This window comes from Vipera ursinii (genome assembly GCF_947247035.1).
Source record: "Vipera ursinii genome assembly, chromosome: 12".
Classification (NCBI taxonomy): domain Eukaryota; kingdom Metazoa; phylum Chordata; class Lepidosauria; order Squamata; family Viperidae; genus Vipera; species Vipera ursinii.
In genome coordinates this window covers 15571573-15593500 of record NC_139525.1, presented here as the reverse complement: position 1 = coordinate 15593500, position 21928 = coordinate 15571573, and the positions used below count along the sequence as shown (strand labels likewise).

The following is a 21928-nucleotide window of genomic DNA, read 5'->3' as shown; positions in this document are numbered from 1 at the left end:
GGTAAAGACTCGACAGGTAGACAAAAATGCCAAATCCAGTCTGAACATCTGGCTGACTGCAATGATCAGTAATAATGAAAGTTTTGCCATCTCAGAAAAGAAAGCGGTCGTAAGTCACAAGTAAACTTCCTGCTCTGCCTGAACTGGGCAAATCTGCAATGAAAGGCAGAGATAACAAGGGGTCTGATCCTTGGCCTGGTGACAGAAAGAAAGGGCTTGAACTAAAAGGGTCCATCTCCAACAGTCCCAGAAGATCCCCCTCCTCTCCTGCTCCTCCCAGCCCTGAATCCAAGCCTACCTCCTCCCCTTAGCCACCTACCTGTGATCCTGTGCCGTGTACTTGAGCAGTTCTGCAAGCTGCAGAGGGTACTTGCAGATCTTCTGGACAGGGGTCAACAGGAAACCATCTATGGCGATGTCAATCATCTGCTGCAAGAGACGGCAAGCTTCGAAGAAGTGCTGGTACCTGCCATCTTTCATTAATTTGGAAAGCTCCATGCATGCATCCAAGTGGTTATTACAGTACTCGGAGTAGATCCAGAATCCATCTTGCTACAGAGAGACAGAGAGGAAAACAGAAAGGGCGGGCGAGATGTCTCATAAAGAAGTAGCTACAGGGCAGATTTTAATCACAACAAAGAGGTTGGCAAAAACCGCAACTGGAAAAGACCACTGGGAGTGTGATGCCCAACCCCATACCTAGAGCAGGAATCTAAATTAAAAGCATTCCAGACAGAGAGCTCTCCAGCCTATGCTTGAACATCTCCAAGGATGGAAACCTGAAATCTTACTGGGTCTTTGGTCCCTCTGTAAAGCTTCTTCTCTTGTTGGGTGGTTTTCCTAACGTTCAGCCAGACGCAGAATAACAAGAGTTGGTAGGGTCTTTGGAGGTCTTCTAGTCCAACCCCCTGCTCAAGCAGAAGACCCTATTTATTTATTTATTTATTTATTTATTTATTTATTTATTTATTTATTTATTTATTTATTTATTTATTTATGGGACTTATATGCTGCCCTATCTCCCGAAGGACTCAGGGCGGCTAACAACAATAAAAAACAATGATACAAAAGTTAAAAGAAATTAAATAAACAGCCCAAATAATTTAGTTAAACTAAACAATTAAAAATTAAAAACATTTTTAAAAAACCCTGTCGTCAGTCTAGGTCAGCCTGATGAAAAAGGAATGTTTTAAGGCCGCAGCGAAAGGACCGGAGATCCGGGGCCATCCGGAGCTCAAGGGGCAGTTGGTTCCACAGGGCTATGCCATTTCAGACAAATAGCTGCCCAATCTCTTCTCGAAAACCTCTAGTGATGGAGCACCCACAACCTCTGAAGGCAAAGCTGTTCCACCGGTTGATTGTTCTCACTGTCAGGAAATTTCCCCTTAATTCTAGATTGCTCCTCTCCTTGGTTAGTCCACCCTCTGGAATGGCAGAAGGTTGTGCCATATCCTGCATTTAATGAGGGACAGAAGTTAGATCTTCTTCTAACTTCTAACCCTTTCAGTAACTCAAGAATGCTACTGTCATGGTTCCGATACTGCCGATTGCAACCAGCTTCCCGTCCTCCCAGCCCAGCTAGTAACTGCTCCCTGCTGAGGGCTGCAGCAAACAGGCTCCTTTTCGGGCACTTGACAGTCTCTCCCATGCCAGCAATTACCAGTGCAGGAGGTCAGACTCGGATCAGAATCCTTTGGGGGAGCCATAAATCTCACCGCAGTGCAAGAGCTCCGGAAAGCGCGAGAAAAAGAGAGAAGCGGGCTTGAGGAAGAGAGATTCCCTGCAGGGATCAGAGCTGAGTGGAGCAGTCTCGTCTTCAGGCGTGCTCTTCCTGAGTTCCCTCTGCACATGCCCCGAGGCCCGCTGGCTGGCTGGCGAGATCAGCACCTGTCAGTCCCTACTTGTCAGGCTCCCGAAACCAAGACGGACGTGGGGAGTTACTTGGGAGCACTTTCCTTTGATTGTTCTTCGCCAGGAAGCCAAAATGTTGCCAAACTGAAACATCTACGAGGTGCTCTCTGAGCTTGGCTGTTTTCTTGCAGAATAGGCCAGACCGTTTGTGTGAGAAGGGAGTGGAGTTACTAGGGAGGAGGAGGAGGAGGAGGAAGAGGAGAAGGAGGGGAGAAGGAAGAGGAGGAGGAAGAGGAGGAGGAGGAGGAGAAGGAAGAGGAGAAGAGAAGGGAAGGAGGAGGAAGGGGGAGGAGGAAGAAGAGGAGGAGGGGGAAGAAGAGAAGGAAGAGGAGAGGAGGAGGAAGGGGAAAAAGAGGAGGAAGGAGAAGGAAGAGGAGGAGAGGAGGAGGGGGAGGAGGAAGAAGAGGAGGAGGGAGGAGAAGGAAGAGGAGGAGAGGAGGGGGAGGACAAAGAGGAACAAGAGAAGGAGGGGAGGAGGAAGAGAAGGGAGGAAGAGGAAGAGGAGGAGGGAGGAGGAAGAGGAGGATGAGAAGGAGGGGGGAGGAGGAGGAAGAGGAGGAGGAAGGAGGAGGACAAAGGAGGAGGAAGAGGAGGAGGGGAGGAGGAGCAAGAGGACGGAGGAAGAGGAAGAGGAGGGGTGAAGGAAGAGGAGGAGGAAGAGGAGGAGCGGGAGGAAGAGGAGGAGAGGAGGAGGGGGAGGGGAGGAGGAGGAGGAAGAGGAGGAGGAGGACAAAGAGGAGGAGCAAGAGGAGGAGACAGGAGGAAGAGGAGGAGGAGGAGAACTGTGGGGTCCTCGGTGCTCTCTGAGCTAGCTTGTTTTCTTGCAGATGTTTCACTATCCAAATTAGATAATATCATCCGTGCCAGTCATAATGCTACCTAGTTAGGTAATGACCTCTAACTTCAATCCTGAGCTACAAATATTCTCCTTTATGGGTGAAACAACTACTTGCATCAGGTGGTCCTCCAAGTATGGTCACACTGGAGCCCAACGTTTCTGTTGCTAAGCGAGGCAGTTGTCAGGTGAATTTTGCCCCATTTTACAACTCTTCTGGCCACGCTTGTTAAGTGGCTCACTGCAGTCCTTAAGTTGGTAACACAGCTGTTAAGTGAATCTGGCTTCGCCATTGATTTTCCATCTCAGAAGGTCACAAAAGGGGATCACATCACCCTGGGGACACCGCAGCTGTCATAAATATGGGTCACTTGCCACGCGTCTGAATTTTGATCACACGACCCACGGGGATGCTGCCGTGGTCAATGAGAAACGGTCATAAGTCACTTTTTTCAGTGCTGCTATAACTCTGCATGGTCACTAAGTGGTCACTGTTGTAAGTCGAGTACTATCTATACGCTGAGTACTTCTAGGGAGGAGCCGTCTTAATTCTCTTCCACCCACCCAAACTCTCTAAACTTTGCCGTCTCTTGGTCCTCTGGAATGCAGCACCTCCCTCCCGGGAATCCACCCCACGGCTCCTGTCATTCAGGATCTGATTCCTCGGAGAGGCCCATAACGTGGGACCATCCCTTTAACGGGCTCGTTTCTCCCATCCAGTATCAATGCAAGTGTCCGTTCCACCACCACCCACCCACCCCAAATCTCGTTGGCCAATGCAATTTCTTTATCTTCCTATTTTGGAAACAGATAGCTGAAGTCAGACTAGGTGGCTTTGGGGCAAAACGGTGACAACCCCAGATGGATTGTGGCAGTTATGATTTGTTTCCTTTCCTTTTTTTTTTCTCTTCCCCAGAGCCCGTTCGTAACTCCAGTCGTTGCGCTAAAGACAATTGATGAATGAAAGCGAGCAAACAAAGCGGATCGGTAATCTAAGGCATGATGACACATGATGCTGAGAAGGGTTTTAACCGGCATCTTGCAGAGGAATCATCAGCAATTGCAATGCATTTCTCTAACATTCTCCAAAGCTTTCCTGGTAATGAAACGAAGCCTGGTGCGGTTGACACCAAAAGCAACTCGGTTACACTTCAAAGGATCCAGCGTCCTGGATAAGTGGCATTTTCTTACGTAAGCACCATCTTAGGGCCGCTTCTTCCCCAAAGGAGAAGCTGCAAAAGCTACGTTGCATGATTTTCTTGACATTTCCACAGAGATCTACAATCCCATCAGCCCTGTAAAATGGTATTTATGTAACTGGCAACAGCGGCGAGTCCGTGAGAGCCATTTCAGTCAGCGAAAACATCCTATTCCTCACGCCTGGGTTATATTTTTGTTTTCTTTCATGCTTCTGAGTCCATCTTGCCTCCAGGTCACCGCCTGGATCAATCTCTGAAGTTTTCAGAAGTGGTTTGGCTAGCCTTCTTAGAGCTGTCAGAGAATAACTCACCCAAAGTCACCCTGTGTTGGCCCTTCGAGATAGTCCAGGCCAGGAGATTAAAATCATTAATATAAATGCTACTTGTATTGTAAAGTTACAGTGGTGTTTTTTCCAACCACGGCCCCTTTAAGATGGGCGGACTTCAACTCCCAGAATTCCATCTTAAAGGGGCGGTGGTTGAAAAAACAACAACACTGCTTTACAGTATCCGAAACCTGAATGTACCTCTTCCCTCCCTGCCTTCATGTTCCAGTGAATGACAAAAGAGATGCTTTCTCAAGTTACATTTCTGATTTGGACTCAGATTTTGTTAATCTGACAGTTGTCTAGGCTGCAGCTCTTTCTCCTGTCTTTCAAGTTTATTCTCACAGTAAAGCGTTAATATGACTTCACAATGCCTCGGTAAGGCCACACTTGGAAAACTGCATCCAGTTCTGGTCACCACAATGTAAAAAAAGATGTTGAGATTCTAGAAAGAGTGCAGAGAAGAGCAACAAAGATGTTGAGGGGACTGGAGGCTAAAACATACAAAGAACGGTTGCCGGAATTGGGTATGTCTAGTTCAGGGGTAGGCAACCTCGGCTCTTTTATGACTCATGGACTTCAACTCCCAGAATTCCTGAGTCAGAATAGCTGACTCAGGAATTCTGGGAGTTGAAGTCCATGAGTCATAAAAGAGCCGAGGTTGCCTACCCCTGGTCTAGTTTAATGAAAAGAAGGATGAGGGGTGACAGGATAGCAGCGTTCCAATATCTCAGGGGCTGCCCCAAAGAAGAGGAAGTCAAGCTATTCTCCAAAGCACCAGAAGGCAAGACAAGAAGCAATGGATGGAAATTAGTCAAGGAGAGAAGCAACCTAGAACTAAGGAGAAATTTCCTGACAGTGAGGACAATTAACCAGTAGAACAGGTTGCCTTCAGAAGTTCTGAATGCTCCCACACTGGAGGCTTTCAAGAAGATACTGGACAGTCACTTGTCTGTTCTCCTGCTTGAGCAGGAGGTTGCACTAGAAGAGTACCAAGGCCCTTTCCAACTCTGTTATTCAAGTCTTCTGGTTACTAGCCTGGTGCCTTGTTTCTCAACCTTGGAAACTTTTAAAATGTTGGCACTTGAGCTCCCAGACTTCCCCAGCCAAGGTGAAACAGTGTGCCTGAGCCAAATGGAGGTTTGGAAAAAAAAAGCAGAATCAACCATTTACGGCAGGGGTCTTCAAACTTGGCCCTTTTATGACTTGTGGACTTCATATGCTGGCTGAGGAATTCTGGGAGTTGAAGTCCACAAGTCATAAAAGGGCCAAGTTTGAAGACCCCTGATTTACGGCAACACTGACAAATGCATGTTGGCCAGGTTGGGTAGAAGATGATTCAATTTATCCACGGATAGGAGCAAATCGATGGGAACCTTTTAATAATAACAGTACCAGATACGGCATTGACTCCTACCGCCCTGATGGTTAAAATCTCTTTGGTTTTGGTTGCTCTGATTTACCGCAACCCATTTTTACGCAGAATCTCTACCCTGTAATTTCCATTCGGTGGATCACCCTAAAACAGGAGGATGAAAGGAGGGAAAAAAGGGGGCCGTAAGAACTTCTGCTATCTTCTGTAAGCGGAGAATAAATACTTTGGTGCACTGCAGAAGCAGCTTCCTAGCAAGTAATCAGAAAACAGGATCTTCGGATTTTAGGTATGGGCAGATGATGTTAGTCTTCATTAGCTCACTTTCTGTGGTCAGCACTCATTATTCATGTCCCACATCCATCCTGTGCAAACCCAAACCCATGTCTTATGGAAATTAGATCTGGTGTTTGACAACGCAGGCCCACATCACTGAAGCTAACTAAATCAGGGTCAGGCCCAGCTGTTCAAGCCACCGTGGAACTTCAGGGAAAACTTATTGTGAACACTCAACTTACTGTGATTCAGTCAACAAATTATGGCTAAGGAAACCACAATGAGCTTGAAACAAGAATCTAGTTTGTGTGGAAATTCTGCCTATGGAACACGCAAAAAATGCCCAACAACAGTGCTGGGATTCAGCCGGTTTGCACCGCTTCAGCAGAACTGGTAGCTATTTTTGTTGTTGTTGTTGTTGCCCAGGCCCAGAATTGACTTCCGGAAGCGGCATCCACACAGAGAACCAGTTGTTCACCTATTTGAATCCCACCACTTCCCAGCAACCCAACTTTGCAAAGATAATCAAGCTAAATGGAAGATCTCTCCCATTCACTTCCTCCCTCTCTGAAAAACTTACATGCTCTAGAAAACATGGTCCTATTTCACTGAGATGAGGGTCCTCATTGTTGTACTGCTTCTCCAAGTCCCTTACAAAGCCCATCTGAAACCTGTAGATGTCTTCAATGTTGCCAAATATGATCTTCAGCTGCTCATCACTGAACATGTCTCTTCTCTTCCGACACTGCTTTAAATAACCCTGAAGGAAATTTTTTAAAAAGACAAAAGTTTACAAGTCAGGACTGCACCACAAACAGGCTGTTTCCCTAACCACATATTGCTGGATACCATAAAAATATTATCCTGAGATTAGTAGAGTAAAGTAAAATTTAATCCCCAGTATAAAATTCAATCAGTATTTTGGCCACTCCTAGATGTCAGGATGAATAATCATGGTTAATCCTTTGGTATTGTTGGGAGCCACAAAGAACCGCACTCTAATTCACAGACCGTGTTTGCAAGTCAGTCAAAAATCCTATGGTTCCAGCTGAATAACATGCCGAGCTTGGTTAGTCTCAGATTTTTTTTTTCCTTTGCATTGTACTTTGTTGCATAACCCCAGTGCAGTTGGTTATTTTATGACCCGGGGTTCATTCGGAGAATGGGCTCCTCAAGGAATCAAGCTAGGTAGACTGTGCACCAAGGGGGCAGCTTAACGGTCAGATGGGACAAAGGTCAGTAAAGTTCAGGTGGGGGGGCTCATAGTGAGTGTGCATAGCAAGATTTGGCAAAATCTCCCTTCAGTGCTCATTGGATGGATGGATGGATGGATGGGAGAGAGGGAGGAAGGAAGGAAGGGAGGGAGGGAGGGAGGGAGAGAGGGAGGGAAGGAAAAGGGAGGGAAGAAGGAAGAAAGAAAGGAAAAGGAAGGGAGAGAGAGAGGGGGAGGAAGGAAAAGGGAGTGAGGGAGGGAGAGAAGGGAGGGAGGGAGGGAGGGAGGAAGGAAGGAGGGGGAAGGGAAAGATTCACACACACACATACACATACAGAATCTCAGCTGACCTGTCTGACTGCAGTCTCTCTCTCTCTCTCTCTCTCTCTCTCTCTCTCTCTCTCTCTCTCTCTCTCTCTCTCTCATAACAGAATAATGGGGTTGGAAGGTACCTTGGAGGTCATCTAGTCCAACCCCCTGCTTGGACAGCAGGTTGTTCCACTGGTTAATTGTTCTAACTGTCAGGGAATTTCTCCTTAGTTCTAGGCTGCATCTCTCTTGATTAGTTTTCATCCGTTGCTTTTTGTCCTGCCTTCAGGCGCTTTGGAGAATAGCTTGACTGCCTCTTCTTTGGGGCAGCCCCTGAGATATTGGAACCCTGCTATCATGTCCCCCCTCGTCCTTCTGTTCCTTAGACTAGACATGCCTAGTCTTTGAAAGAGGATTCAATGCAGTGTAAAACGTTCATCAAGGGAAATTGCCTTAGTTGCTGTCTTGGTTTAACTTAAGATAACTGCATCCCCCTTGCATCGGGAAGCACCTTGCTGAAATGACATAAGCCATCAAACCAAGCCTGCTCTGAATCAAGTAGCTCCTTCTTAGTTCATGCACTGTGCAAACCCAGAAGGTGGGCTAAGCCAACCACGTTGTAGGTATCTGAGCTACATAATTTAACCTGGAAATCACAAGAAAAGGTGTTGAGGATTTTTGAAGTGAGGTGGCATTGTCACACTTCCCACTGAAGGAAGGTCTCACTGAGTTTATTTACTGACATTAGATTTCTTTGCTGCCCATCTCACTTCGAGAGGACTCTGGGAGCCTTACAACTATTAAAAGCCAATAAAACCATGAATGACAGATATTCCTCGTGGCAGTAATAGTTGAAAAGGCAGGGAGGAAGGGAGCAGGATTTTCATGGGGGGGAAATGGGAATCTTCTCTTACTCCACCAATCATCTCCAGCATCATACCTCAGTCTCTGATCCTGGTGATATGACAGTAGCAAAAGGTATCTATGGAACGATTCTAAAGAAAGAGCTCATTAAAATATTTCTTTCATATTGGGAAGAAGTCAACTCTCCATTGCTTGCTTCGTTAAGAAGCAGAAAATGACAGACGTCTCATACTGGAGAGAATGTTGCTAAGTGATAGGCAAAATTCCTTCTAAAGTAGTTTTCCATGTAGTCCCCCTGGACTAAGTTTGGGGCAATTTTTGCAGGAGGTTAAGTGCCAACTTTAAGAGCCATAGATACACAAATTTGGGAATTGTGATGCAGTATCTATCACCACTTGCCAACCATTCCTATCTTTGGGGATTTGGTAATGGCAGAACAGGGCAGACTGCATGGAATTGTTGTTGTGGAAGTGAGGTCTCTCAAACAATCCAAAGGTTTTGTGACAAGCACAGAAAAAGAATCTATTTCCCGTCGTATCTATGGGTTGGAAAGGGAAGGGAGATTGCCCACTCCGTGTTTCTACTTCTCCAGAAGATCAGGGATTTCTCCAGGGTGAGGCCCACCATTAGCATTCTTTTTCAGTGTAGACCTCTTCTCTGCTGTTAGTGGCAGTGCCAAAAAAAATAATAATGTGGATTTTATTTTTGTATACGCTCTCAACCTAGCATCCTTCTGTTGTATTTTGAAGAGGTCAATTGCCCCTCTCCCTTCCTTCAAATTGTGGACAATATTTGGAGAAATGTGGCCAAAGATGACATCTGCATGTCAGAACAAACCATTAATAATCTTGAAAACATGCTCCAAATTTAATTTTTGTTTGAACTAATGCTCCTCTGGGGGAGAGTTTTATAACTCATGCATAAAAGTAGCAGCATCAGGCAAACAAAGATGTTTTTCGTTTCTGCTACTGGTATTGCCTTTCGATTCGTGTGGTGCAAATATCCTGATTCCAGCATTAAAAAAAAGTGAAATGTTTTTTTTTTTTTCAATTTGGAACTTTGGAATGAGAAATAGGTGGATATCCAGGGCCAATCCAAACAGCTGAGCTGATTTCTTCCAAACTATGTGATTAATTAGAAGGTGCAATTGAATTTCCTTCAAACTAATCTCTGGATCAAACGTCCACACAGTATTCCTTTTGAAAGACCTGAACCCATAGGCTCTTTTTTTTCCCAAGGAGAAAAAGGACATCTTCGACATCTTTGAGAAGCTGTGAATGATGGCTCCATGCTAGCTCCATTCCTGAAGCTAACCCTTGGCCGCTGTCCCACAGTCAGAAGCAACTGGATCCATGGATCACATTAATTTCCTACAAGGCTGCCAAGCAACTGTCTGAGCATTGTGGAAAAATAAAGGGGTGGCCTAGACACAGAATTTGAAGCACTGTCATCCCATCCAGATAATTTGACCAGAAATCTCAACGAAGCAAGAATAGGATTCAAGAGCTCTTTGCCAACTTGTACTTTGACCCAGTCCTTTAGGATGCAACAATTTTCAGAATAATCATATCCCTGAACTCAGATGGACCCATAATAGATTCATTTTTCTGAATTCAGACAGGGTCTGAATAGGGAAGTATGAATTCTAATTATAAAGCGTTTCTAGTCAAGACTGAGTTTCTTGGAAATGACAATGTCATCTGATCCAGCTCTATTTATGTTCTGTAATTCTTCTCGCATTTTTTTCCTTTTTTGCTGTGCTACTGACTTCCTGGACTGGGATTGTATTTTGTGGTCTGCCTCGACTCCGGTTGAGTTGGTTATTTAGTTCTCCAGACAGGAAAGGATGTAAAATAGTAGTTCTCAACCTGTGATCTGCAGACCCCTGGGGGCCCAAGATGCCATCATGGGGGGCTCTGCGAAGGCTTGAAAAAAAGGTTATGATTTAAGAATAGAATTCTTTATTGGCCGAGTGTGATTGTACACACAAGGAATTTGTCTCTCGTGTAGAAGCTCTCAGTGTACATGCCAAACAACAAAGTCATAGATCATAAATCATATATATATATACACACATACATACTGTGTGTGTGTGTGTGTGTGTGTGTGTGTGTGTGTATGTAGGTCTGTAAGAAAGTAAAAGAAGGAGTAGGAGGTAAGATGGGTGTAAGGAGAATAAAACTTTAGTATGTGGAAGAGTGTATCTATCAAATTACAGAACATTCTAATAAGGCAAATTAGGTACTTATAAAGTCTAGTTTATGACATCAGTCATTGTCTGCTGAATTATGAATTGCTGCTCTACAGAATCTGGCCAAATCGGGCAACCCCTAACAGGTTTGATATCTGAAAACAACAGCATGGTATAAAATGGCCCTGTGGGCACCCAGCTGTAATGGTGAGTTGAGGCTAGTAGGAATGTCTGTGCAGTACAGGCACCAGGGAAGTACCTAGTCACGTGGTGGCAAACCTATGGCACGCGTGCCACAGGTGGCACGCAGAGCCCTCTCTGTGGGCACATGCCCCGTTGCCTCAGTCCTAGCCTTCAGCTGGGTTTTATAAAACCTTTTTGCTTTAGACCTCCGCCGCCGTGTGCAAAAAGTATAGAAAAGGTTCAATCAATTTCAACTTCTCGCAGGAAAAAAAAGATCTCGCAAAGTTGGAATTGATTGATTGAACTTTTTAACCCACCGAGTCTGCTGTTACCACTGCAGCCACACCCACCCAATGGGCTATGCCCACCCAATGGGCCACGCCCACCCAATGGGCCACACCCACCCAATGGGCCATGCCCACCCGGCACCTGACGATACATAAGTAGGTTTTGGGTTGCAGTTTGGGCACTCGTTCTCTAAAAGGTTTTCCATCACTGACCTAGTCTGCTGTTTCTATGTGTCCAGGGTCACATGTGTCTTGTCTCTCCAGGTGAGGAAATTTCCTATATTGGCCTTTGAGGACAGCTGAGGGGATGGCACGAGTCATAACTTCCTTTCCTATGCTTCCCAGCATCGGGGCTGGGAATGTGTCCTACTGCAATGTGCTCTACGGGGATCTGCCCTTGAAAAGAATCCAGAAGTTTCAATTGCTTCAATTGAATCTGCATATTCTAGACTTGCTTTAGCACAGGTCTAGATATGCACATGTGTGACCTCTCTTGAGGGGGGCTGCATTGGTTGCCAATTTGCTTCCTGGGCTGGTTGCCATGCTGGCCAGATCATTTGAAGCAATGTCTTTTCCACTTATATCTATCTGAACCACCAGAACAGGGAGGTAGAGGATGTTACAGCTCCCCTCTTTTATGGAGGTCCATCTAATGGGACCAAGAAGAAGGGTCTTCTCTGGGGGGGGGCTCCCTCCCTGTGGGAACATCATCCTTATGGAGATAATATTGGCCACCACCTTGACACTATTTCAAAAGGCCCTAAAGACATGGTTTTGCCAGCGAGTCTAGGGACACCAAAGTGATATGGAGCCCATCAAGTGATTGGCTTGATTGTTATTGCTGGGGGGGTGTTATTGGGGGTAGAGTAGAGTACAGTGGAGCAGAGTAGAGAAGAACAGAACAGAATACAGAGAATAGTATACAGAGAATAAAGAATGGAGAAAATAGAATAGAATAGAATAGAATAGAATAGAATAGAATAGAATAGAATAGAATAGAATAGAATAGAATAGAATAGAATAGAATAGAATAGAATAGAATAGAATAGAAGAATTTGGAATGAAATGGAGTGGAATGGAACAATAGAAATAGAAATAAAGACTATCCCAACACCATCAGATTTCACTTAACTCCAGACAAGTGTCAATGCATTTGGCTGGCACCTAAAGGGTTTCCGTTGAGTTTTCCAGCCTTCGCCAATGCGCCCCAATGCTCTGGTTTTGTCCACTTAATTTGGGCGAAATGAGCTTTCCTGAAGCTGCACCTGGGCTGTCATTTTGCAAATGGGAATGTTCGTCGCAATCTGTTCTGTTTAAGAAGACACTAGAAAAGATCTTGTTTCTCCACCTTTGGGGAAGATTGCTCATTCAGTTCCATTTGGGGCAATAAAGAGAAGCAGACGATGTTAGGCAATAGCTACCTGCCTTGATAGAGTGAGTTGAGCCACCATAAACTGGAGCAATTCCAGTAAAACAAAAAAACAAAAAACAAACCATCAGCCTCCCAGCAAATTTGACCCTGGAGATGCTTAACAGTAAGGCAGCATCCTCGGTTCCAGCTTTCCCTCTTTATGCCAGCATTAAAATTATGAGAAGAAGAAATGAGGACATTTATAAAAATGTGCTATTTCTTCTGCAAGGCACATAGATGGATCTCTCCAATTCAAACGATGTAATCACAATTAAATTTACTCTGTTTCTTCATAGAAACAATCCAATTAACACACACACACACACACACACACAAACCAGTGGGACGTTCTATTTTACCATGCCCTTTTTTATTTTTTTATTTTTTTCCTGTCTAGCCGAAAAGAGCCAATTTGGAAGAATGCTCCATCTGAGTTAGGGAAAACAGCCTACCTGCTAACAGTTCTCAGAGGCTGGCAAGAGGCTTGTTAATATTAAAGCTAGCTGGAGGCACACAGCAGTTGCAAATCCTTCATTTGGGCGGCTTTCTAAAAGCTGCAGTTTGTTCAGCAGAAGGGAGGGGAGTGTGGAAAACTTAACAAAGGAAGGAAGGAAGGAAGGAAGGAAGGAAGGAAGGAAGGAAGGAAGGAAGGAAGGAAGGAAGGAAGGAAGGAAGGAAGGAAGGACGGACCCACTGTTTTCCTTCTGCAGATTGCAGCATCAGTTGAGAAGCAGGGACACAATTTCTTAGAGGCTGTCCCTGCCATTTACACATGGAAATTCCGGGAGAACACTTAAATCGATGTCATATGACATAAACCAACTTTAAGCTCAAATGTGGAAGTTAAAGTGATTCACCTGCCCTTTTAGGACCCGGAATGACTAAATGGATGGAAATGGTGTAATATGTGGTCCTTGGTGTTCTCTGAGCTTGCTTGTTTTCTTGCAGATGTTTCATTCCCCAAACTAAATAACACCATCAGCGCTGGTACTGATGAGGTTACCTAGTTGGGTCATGAAATGTCTGCAAGGAAACAACCAGGCTCAGAGAGCACCAAGGACCCCTCATTTCAACCCTGAGCTACAAATATTCTCTTGTATTGATGCAATATGTTTCCCAATCAACGGGGGTGGGGGTGGGGGAGGAACTACAGGCAGTCCTCAACTTACAGCCACAATTGGGACCAAAATTTATGTCGCGCCCGATTTTACGAGCTTTTTTTTGTCCTGGTTGTTAAGCAAACCATTGCCGTTGTTAAGTGAATCACACTGCCGTTAAGTGAATCCAGCTTCCCCCACTGGCTTTGCTTGCTGGAAGCTGGGTGGGTAGGAAGATTGCAAAGGGCAATCACATGGCCCTGAAATGCTGCAACCGTTGTAAATGCAAGCCAGCTGCCAAGCGCTGAATTTTGATCTCCTGACAGGTGGGGATGCTGCGATAGTCATATCATAAGCATGAGGACTGATCACAAATCACTTCGTTTAGTGCCCTTGTAACCTCAAACTGTCCCTAAATGAATGGTTGTTAAGGACTACTCGTAGGCCAGGATCAGAAGCATCCACTGACCTGTTGGTGCAACTTATGGAAAACGGTGGAATCGACTTGGAATTGACTCAGATGCTAGTTACTTTAAGCAAACAATCAGATCTCCCTCGATTCTGCCCTCTGGGTATGCAGCAGAGCAGAAAAACTTTCTTGTTTCAGGCTAGCATGTTCCCAAAGGTACTTTTTTCAGGAGGCAACTGGGCTTTCTTGTTTTTCTTTGAAGACATTTCGCTTCTCATCCAAGAAGCTGCTTCAGCTCTGACTGGATGGTGGGGAACGGAAGGATTTATACTCCTTGCAGAGAGCTGGTCAAGTCTAGAGAACTGTGTTTCTGAGCAATGCTTAAGACAGCCTATTTGTTGCTCGTCCAAGAGGGCATTATCATAACCTTCAGCATCGCCATTCTCCCACCTTTTAAGACAGAGAGAGCCCTGAAGATGGCTCCCCCTCATACATACAGTCACTTCCACAAATAACTGCAAACCAATAAATATGCATGGTGCCCAAAAGCTGTTTGTGATTGGGTTGGCCTTCTGAGATAAGTTAGGTCGAAAAACAAATTCCACAAAGATTCCATGAATGTCACTCTTTAGATATCTATCTATATCTATATCTATATCTATATCATCATATCTATCTATCTATCTATCTATCTATCTATCTATCTATCTATCTATCTATCTATCATCTATCTATATCTTATCTTTTCTATCTGACTATCATCTACTTAATATCCTAATATCTATCTAATATTATCTATCTATCTATCTATCTATCTATCTATCATCTATCTATCTATCTATCTATCTATCTATCTATCTATCTATCAATCTATCTATCTATCTCTATCTAGCTATCTCTAGCTATCTTCTCTGTCTATCTGTCTATCTAGATCTATCTATCTATCTATCTATCTATCTATCTATCTATCTATCTATCTATCTATCTATCTAGATCTATCTATCTATCTATCTCTATCTCTATCTATCTATCTTCTCTATCTGTCTATCTATCTATCTCTATCTATCTATCTCTATCTAGCTATCTCTGTCTGTCTATCTATCTTTCTATCTATCTATCTATCTATCTATCTATCTATCTATCTATCTATCTATCTATCTCTATCTATCTTCTCTGTCTATCTATCTATATCTATCTATCTATCTATCTATCTATCTATCTATCTATCTATCTATCTATCTATCTATCTATCTATCCTGTATAGTGACCAAGTTTGGAAAGCCTGCTAGAGTTTTTCTCTCCCTCCCTCTTATACTAAACAGAATCAAAGCAGGACTTTTGAGTTTCTTTGTCACACTAAACTGCTTTCCCCCCCTTAAGGGCTCATGTGTTCCTTCATTGAGATTATCTCCACATTTCTTTACATATTGTTTATTTGGAAATGCTTGTTTACCGAACCAAACCAAATGCGCTCCAGTTTGACAGGTGGCAATGATAAATACCCCCCATAAATCCATACAACTATATCAGAATTGATTGGTTTTATGTGAAGTGCTACATCAATTTTAAAAAGCAGGCACGCAGGGCCAAATTGTCATGTTTTTATAGGGCCGAAAGTGGGGAAAAGACTTCCCCAAGTAGCATGAAATTAATTTTTTTCCATTATAGTTCTACTGAAACAAACGCTTTTTGTGTTTTCATACCTTCATTCATCCTTAAACCCCCCTAGGCACAGAACAGGATCGATATTTTTGTTTTTAAAAATGTCACGGCTGGATATTTGCACACACAAACCCACAGACACACAAACACAGAGACACTCATATCATCCTCCACACACAGTTCTTTCAAAAGACTTAATTGTTTTAAATGACAACAATTTACTTCCTGCGACTGGACAGCAGTCCAGCTGACATATAAATTAACTTCTTAGAAGCTCTGATGCCACCACAAGAACTTTTGAGGCCACCTCTTTTGCCTCAGACCGTCAATGGTTGCCCATCAGTGGGTGTAAGCCTTAAATGTTGGCCACTGCATAGTTGCTGAAACGTAAACACCCTTCTACTCTCAAAAGTGAATATATGGAGATATTCTGAGGAAAATGATTTTAATACTCAAAGGATGTGTTCATTTGTATGCTGAAGTTTATATCTGGATTAACAAAACCGAATTCCTGTGTTCGCATAACATGCAACAATGCACATCCCAACCATTTGATGGTGTTATGAGACGGTGTGGTTCCTACAATATGCTCACTCAATAGCTGGGCTCCCCAGCATGCATTCAGCCACAAAGTATGTGATCCCATTTTAAGCTAGTGAACCCTACTGTGTGAATTACTGAATATAGGATTAACGGTTTCAGGAACTGGGTATGTCTAGTCCAGAGGTAGGCAACCTTGGCTCTTTTATGACTGGTGGACTTCAACGCCCAGAATTCCTGAGCCAGCTTGGCTGAGGGGAAAGGAAGAGGTTTCCAAGCTGAGCCATGATGGCTCAGGAATTCTGGGCGTTGAAGTCCACGAGTCATAAAAAAGCCGAGGTTGCCTACCCCTGGTCTAGTCTAACATTGAGAAGGACCAGGGGTGACATGATAGCAGGGTTCCAATATTTGAGGGGCTGTGACAGAGAGGAGGGAGGACAACCTATTCTCCAAAGCACCTGAAGGCCAGATAAGGAATAATGGATGGAAGCTGATCAAGGAGAGATTCAACCTAGAAATAAGGAGAAATTTCCTGACAGTGAGGACAATTAACCAGTGGAACAGACTGCCTTCACTGGAGGTTTTTAAGAAGAGATTAGGCAGCCATGTGCCCCAAATTGTATAGGATCTCCTGCTTGAGCAGTGGGTTGAACTAGAAGACCTCCAAAGTCCCTTCCAACTCTATGGTTGTTCTTTTAAAAATCAATCTATAAAGAAGTTGGATTTTCTGACATGGTTGCGGAAATTCTTTTATCACTTCCCTTTTCCCAAGCTGAAGATTAAAAAGCGCAGAAGTGCAGAAGTGATGACAAACATAATCAAGTGAATAAGGGGGCAGGGCTACGATTAGGTTACCTCCAAATCTACTTCTGCTGTCACTCCGACCAAAGTTCACCAGAACACTAGATGTCCCTATATGCCAATGTCTACAATACACAAACTGCTGCCTAATTTGATTTTCACAATTCAATTGGAAAAAGGGACTGTGAAAGAACAACTTATCTTGGCCCAAAGAACCTCAAGGTTAGACAGACAGATGAAATTCATCTAGCTGATCCCCTCCATCTCCACCCGAAACGTGACATATTCAAGAAGAGGCTGGCTTACCTCACAGATGTCCTTCAGATGTTTGATATAGTGGCGCTCCGTACTCATGATTTCATTAATGACATTGGCTCTCATCTGGTCTCGGTTCTGGAGGGTTCTCCCGAGACAGAGGCAGTCAGTGGCATTTGGATCCAAGTGTCCATTTTGTACTTCACTTGTGCCTTCTTCAACTCCATCTTCTTGGTTGACCCAGAGCTGTAACCAAAAGGAATATCAGCCCATTACATTGGTTTTCTAGTGATGCTGAGAGCAGCCAGCTGAGATGAGAGAAGGGCTTAAGAGGGGAGTTAACCTGGACTCACTATGTAAACACAAGAGAGCAAGTTTGGATACCCCACAATGCCTCTGAACCTTATCTGGTCTTTCCCAATCAAAAGTTACCCAGTTGGAGAGATTCCTGTGAAACAGGCACAGAACAATAAAGTAGCTAGTTTGAACTCTGCACATATGCATCTGGTGCTTGCACTTGACCAGTGTTCAGCCATGCCAACATTTTTCTTTTACATCCTCATTATTCCGGGATGAATTTGATGCCCCGCACATTTACAGAATTGAAGGCAATTTTTTAGCCCAATTTGATTGCAAAAACTAAAGAAATCCAGGATTTTTGTAGATTTCGGAAAATCAGACGTGATACATTCTCTGCTCCATGGGGCTAGCCTGCACGATTTGCACTAGCCAGTCAACCCGCAGAACAATTGGGAAAGATTGTGGTTTTAGTGAACTAATTCATATGGTCCAATGAGAATGCAATAAGAAGGAAACTAAATTCAACAGAGCCTATCTCTTAATGTGTTAAGATTGGGGTTCATAGTAGGATGCTTTTCCCTGACGGGGTCAGAAATAAGCTACTTTTATTTCTAGGAAAATAAAAATTCGAAAATAGACATATAGGTAGTCCCCAACTTACCACCACAACTGAGCCCAGAATTTATGTTGCTAACTGAGAAATTTGTTGAGTTTTGCCCCATTTTACGACTTTTCTTGCCACATTTGTTAAGCGGATCACTGCAGTTGTTAAATGAGTAACACAGTTGTTAAATGAATCTGGCTTCCCCATTGTCTTTTCTTTTCATCGCAAAAGGGGATCACGTGACCCCGGGACACTACGACCGTCATAAATCTGAGTCAGTTGCCAAGCATCCGAATGTAAATCACGTGACCGTGGGGGATGCTGGCACCGGTTGTAAGTGTGAAAAATGATCATAAGTCATTTTTTTCAGTGCTGTTGTAACTTTGAATGGTCGCTAAATGAACTGCTGTCAGTTGAGGACCACCTGTAATATGAATTGGATTGAACTCCAGTTCTTTTAGACCTGTTTGATCCCAAGGCATTATTTCTTTTACCCCAGTCTTGTCAACTCCTGTTTTCCTTCCTCCACAATTCTTAAACCAAAAAAAAATCAGAAGGATTGCTCTGAAAATATCCAACAATTTTAATTTGAAACACCAGGAGGGACTAAACATTAAAAATACTCTCCTGCATTCAGCTCTAAATACACAGCGTAGCACGACTGTTCTTCAAACAGAAAACAGGTGACAATAATGCAGGAAATGTTATTTTCCTTCATTTGTGTTCAGCGTTCAAGTCACAAGAAACACAAATTACACTCTGCATTGAAAGGGATATGAACAGGTGTTCCATTTTCATAGCTTAACCTATTGTTAAATATGTAGCTGCTGATGCGTTGTTTCCAACCTCTACCTTAGGAACGGTGTTGGTTGTCCATTTGCAAAAATCTCCATCCCTCTCCTTTTTCATGTTCTCTGCTTTTTCCAACTGCTGACTATGTTTTGCTCAACAAAATTAATTTTATTATTGCACCAGAAGAGCTTTAAAGGTCAAGAATTGGGAGATCGCAGAGACAACCCACCAATTTTTCCAACAATTGATTTAAAGGTGCAGTGAACACGAGAAAGATGATATGCAAACTGAAGTGGAATGATGACAAGATGGCCCTTTTTGAGAGCAAATATCAATATATTTTTTTTAAATGGATACGCATGGAAAAGGATGACATCAGAAATGATTGGTGCATTCATGTAATAGACATATTTACCATTGCTATATTGATATTTTTAAGGTTTTTTTTAACAATATGCTTAAAACCAATTCAGTACAAGCTAAAAAAAGTGATATAGAAAGTGATAATTTCAAGGTGTTTGGGAAATGGCTTTAACAAAGTTTTAGCCCTCCTTTCCCAGCTTGACCTTCCAAAAATAAACAAAAAAAAATGTGTTGCTTTGCCAAAATATTTCCATTGCTCCTTCTGTCTTTTTGTAACCCTGAAAATCCAGCAATTCAGTAGAATAAATAAAATATGAGCATAGAAATGGGACAGAGATGAGGCAGAACACATTCTAAACTTAGCACATCAGAATTGATAGGAGTGTACTTTATTGAATCAACAAAGATCATTAAAAAAAGGAGTCCCAGCGGATTTTACTCTGCTAGTCGTCTATCACCTCCATTTCAAGGCTATTGAGCCAGCGCTGTCCCAAGACATTTCCACGTTCCTGTGGCCAGCATGACTTCACAGAGCGCTGTTACCTTCCCACCAAAGTGGTACCTATTTATCTACTTGCATTTGCATGCTTTTGAACTCCTAGGTTGGCAGGAGCTGAGGTGAAGACATGAGCTCATCCTTTCATGTGGCACTCAGGACTCAAACCTGAGCTGCCAGGTTTCCAGCCAACAAGCCCAGCCTCTTGATTGCTGAGCCATTGCAACGCCTTAGCAGAGATCATGCATCATGTCAAACTGTAAACTGTGGTCTAGACACCTCCACGGTTCTATTCAGAGAATCCTCTAAACCAGTGTTTCTCATCTAAACCAGATGTGTACACCTCAGTTTCCAAATCCTCAGATCAGCATGGGTACCACTAGTGTGCAACTTAGCAATCATTTATTGAAGAACAGACATCTGGAAATTAGCTGGCCCAGAAAATATAGATCTAAACCAGAGTTTCCCAACTTTAGCTATTTAAGATAAGTGGATTTCGACTCCCAGAATGCCGATTGGGGAATACTGGGGGTTGAAGTCCATATGTCTTACAATGGCTAAGGTTGGGAAAAAGTGCTCTAAAACCAACCAATTCATAATACGGCAAAATTGGTAGCTCTTATTCCAAGTCTGATATCTCAATCTAAGCAACATGATCCAATCCCCAGAAGGGCACATTGATCTACTAGATCAGGAGTCTCCAAATTTGGCGACTTTAAAACCTGTGGACTTCAACTTGCAGAATTTCCCAACCAGTATGCTGGCTGGGGAATTCTGGGAGTTGAAGTCCGCATATCTTAAAGTTGCTGAGGTTGGGAAATATTACCCTGGAGCATAACTTAATGAAGAGATGCAACAAGCCAATTCATTTCGGAAGGCATCATTTGATTGAACTTCTGGAGTAACTAAACAACTCAAATGCAATGCAAAAATATGACAGAACGGTTGGCCCTCTGATACTGCTCATCAACAGGAAGAAAACCAAAGTGCTAGATCAAGGGTAGGCAATCTTGGCTCTTTTATGACTCGTGGACTTCAACTCCCAGAATTCCTGAGCCAGCATGGTGGAACTATGGCCCCTTCGTGACTTGTGGACTTCAACTCCCAGAATTCCTGAGCCAGCATGGCTCAGCTTGGAAACTCTCCCTTTCCCCTCAGCATGACTAGCTCAGGAATTCTGGGAGTTGAAGTCCACCAGTCATAAAAGAGCCAAGGTTGCCTGACCCTGTGCTAGATGATACAAGGGTTCTTCACATGGTGTCTTCTCTGGTCCAGCTGGCCCAGCAAAGGGTTAAGGTGTAAGGGGAACTCCCGCAATAAATAGAACCGGCCAAGTAATCCCAGGAGGTTCGATTAAGCCACAAATAAATCCAGTTATGTACAGGTTAAACTAATTCCACAGAATTATTTTGCAGGGCTGAAATCTAATCAACTGAGAAGTCATCCCTCCTAATGCTGGGGGGAAAAAAGATTTAAGCAGACAAATATAACTTGCATGAACAAGGCGTACGCCTGCTACGTGTTGAGGATACCTTAAATTATGCACCTTTTCCAAGGATCATGCGGAAACTACAAAAGGCAGTTGTGTGAGCCCAGGAAACAACACAGCTGCTTTAAGGGGTTTTCGATGGGTGCCGTAAGTGCACACTTGCACGTGCTCTGAAACACCTTCAAATCTGAAACTCAGCACAGCCCTAGAAAGAAGGTCTGAAAAAGGCACCTCTCTATTGCCAAACTCACCCCCCCAAACACACACACACACACCGGAGGCTGGCCAGCACAGGGCACAGCTCCTAAACTCTAGGTGAAACAAACAGCCCGTCCTAAATAAAAAATCCCTGGAATGACGTCCATGCTATCTCTTAGCCACTCCGTTATATAACAACTTTTGATTACAAGGCTTTGCACTTTTCCTGGGATAATACAGCTAAGTGTCAGTTTGAATGTCTTGCATGATGAAGCAGAAATGAAACTGGGAGAACAGAACAGTCAGGGTCTATTTTTATGTCCTCTTGCATCAAAGACAGAGCAGAGAGGGGTATACAAACATCTGTAAGTCTGGGGTCAAAAGTCCATAATGCAGAACCGGCAGATCCTCTGCAGACCCCTTTGCCTATCCTCATCTAAATATAAAATAGACTGAGAACTCAAGAACCGTACATTGCACTGAATATTTGCATTGTATTTTTATTTGGTATATATTTTTAAAACCCTTCATACAAGTTGCACCAA

The 21928-nt window shown here is 43.5% G+C and overlaps 1 protein-coding gene across 1 annotated transcript in view; it reads right to left on the bottom strand.

The window, feature by feature from the left end:
* The window catches only part of ARHGEF9 (Cdc42 guanine nucleotide exchange factor 9), a 195620-nt gene that overhangs the window by 56163 nt on the left and 117529 nt on the right, over positions 1-21928 (bottom strand). Inside the window, exons 4-6 of the mRNA XM_083372328.1 lie at positions 17193-17387; positions 6500-6679; positions 320-552 (exon numbers count right to left, since the gene is read on the bottom strand). Coding sequence (XP_083228454.1) covers positions 320-552; positions 6500-6679; positions 17193-17387 — 608 coding nt within the window. The remainder of the gene's footprint in view (positions 1-319; positions 553-6499; positions 6680-17192; positions 17388-21928) is intronic.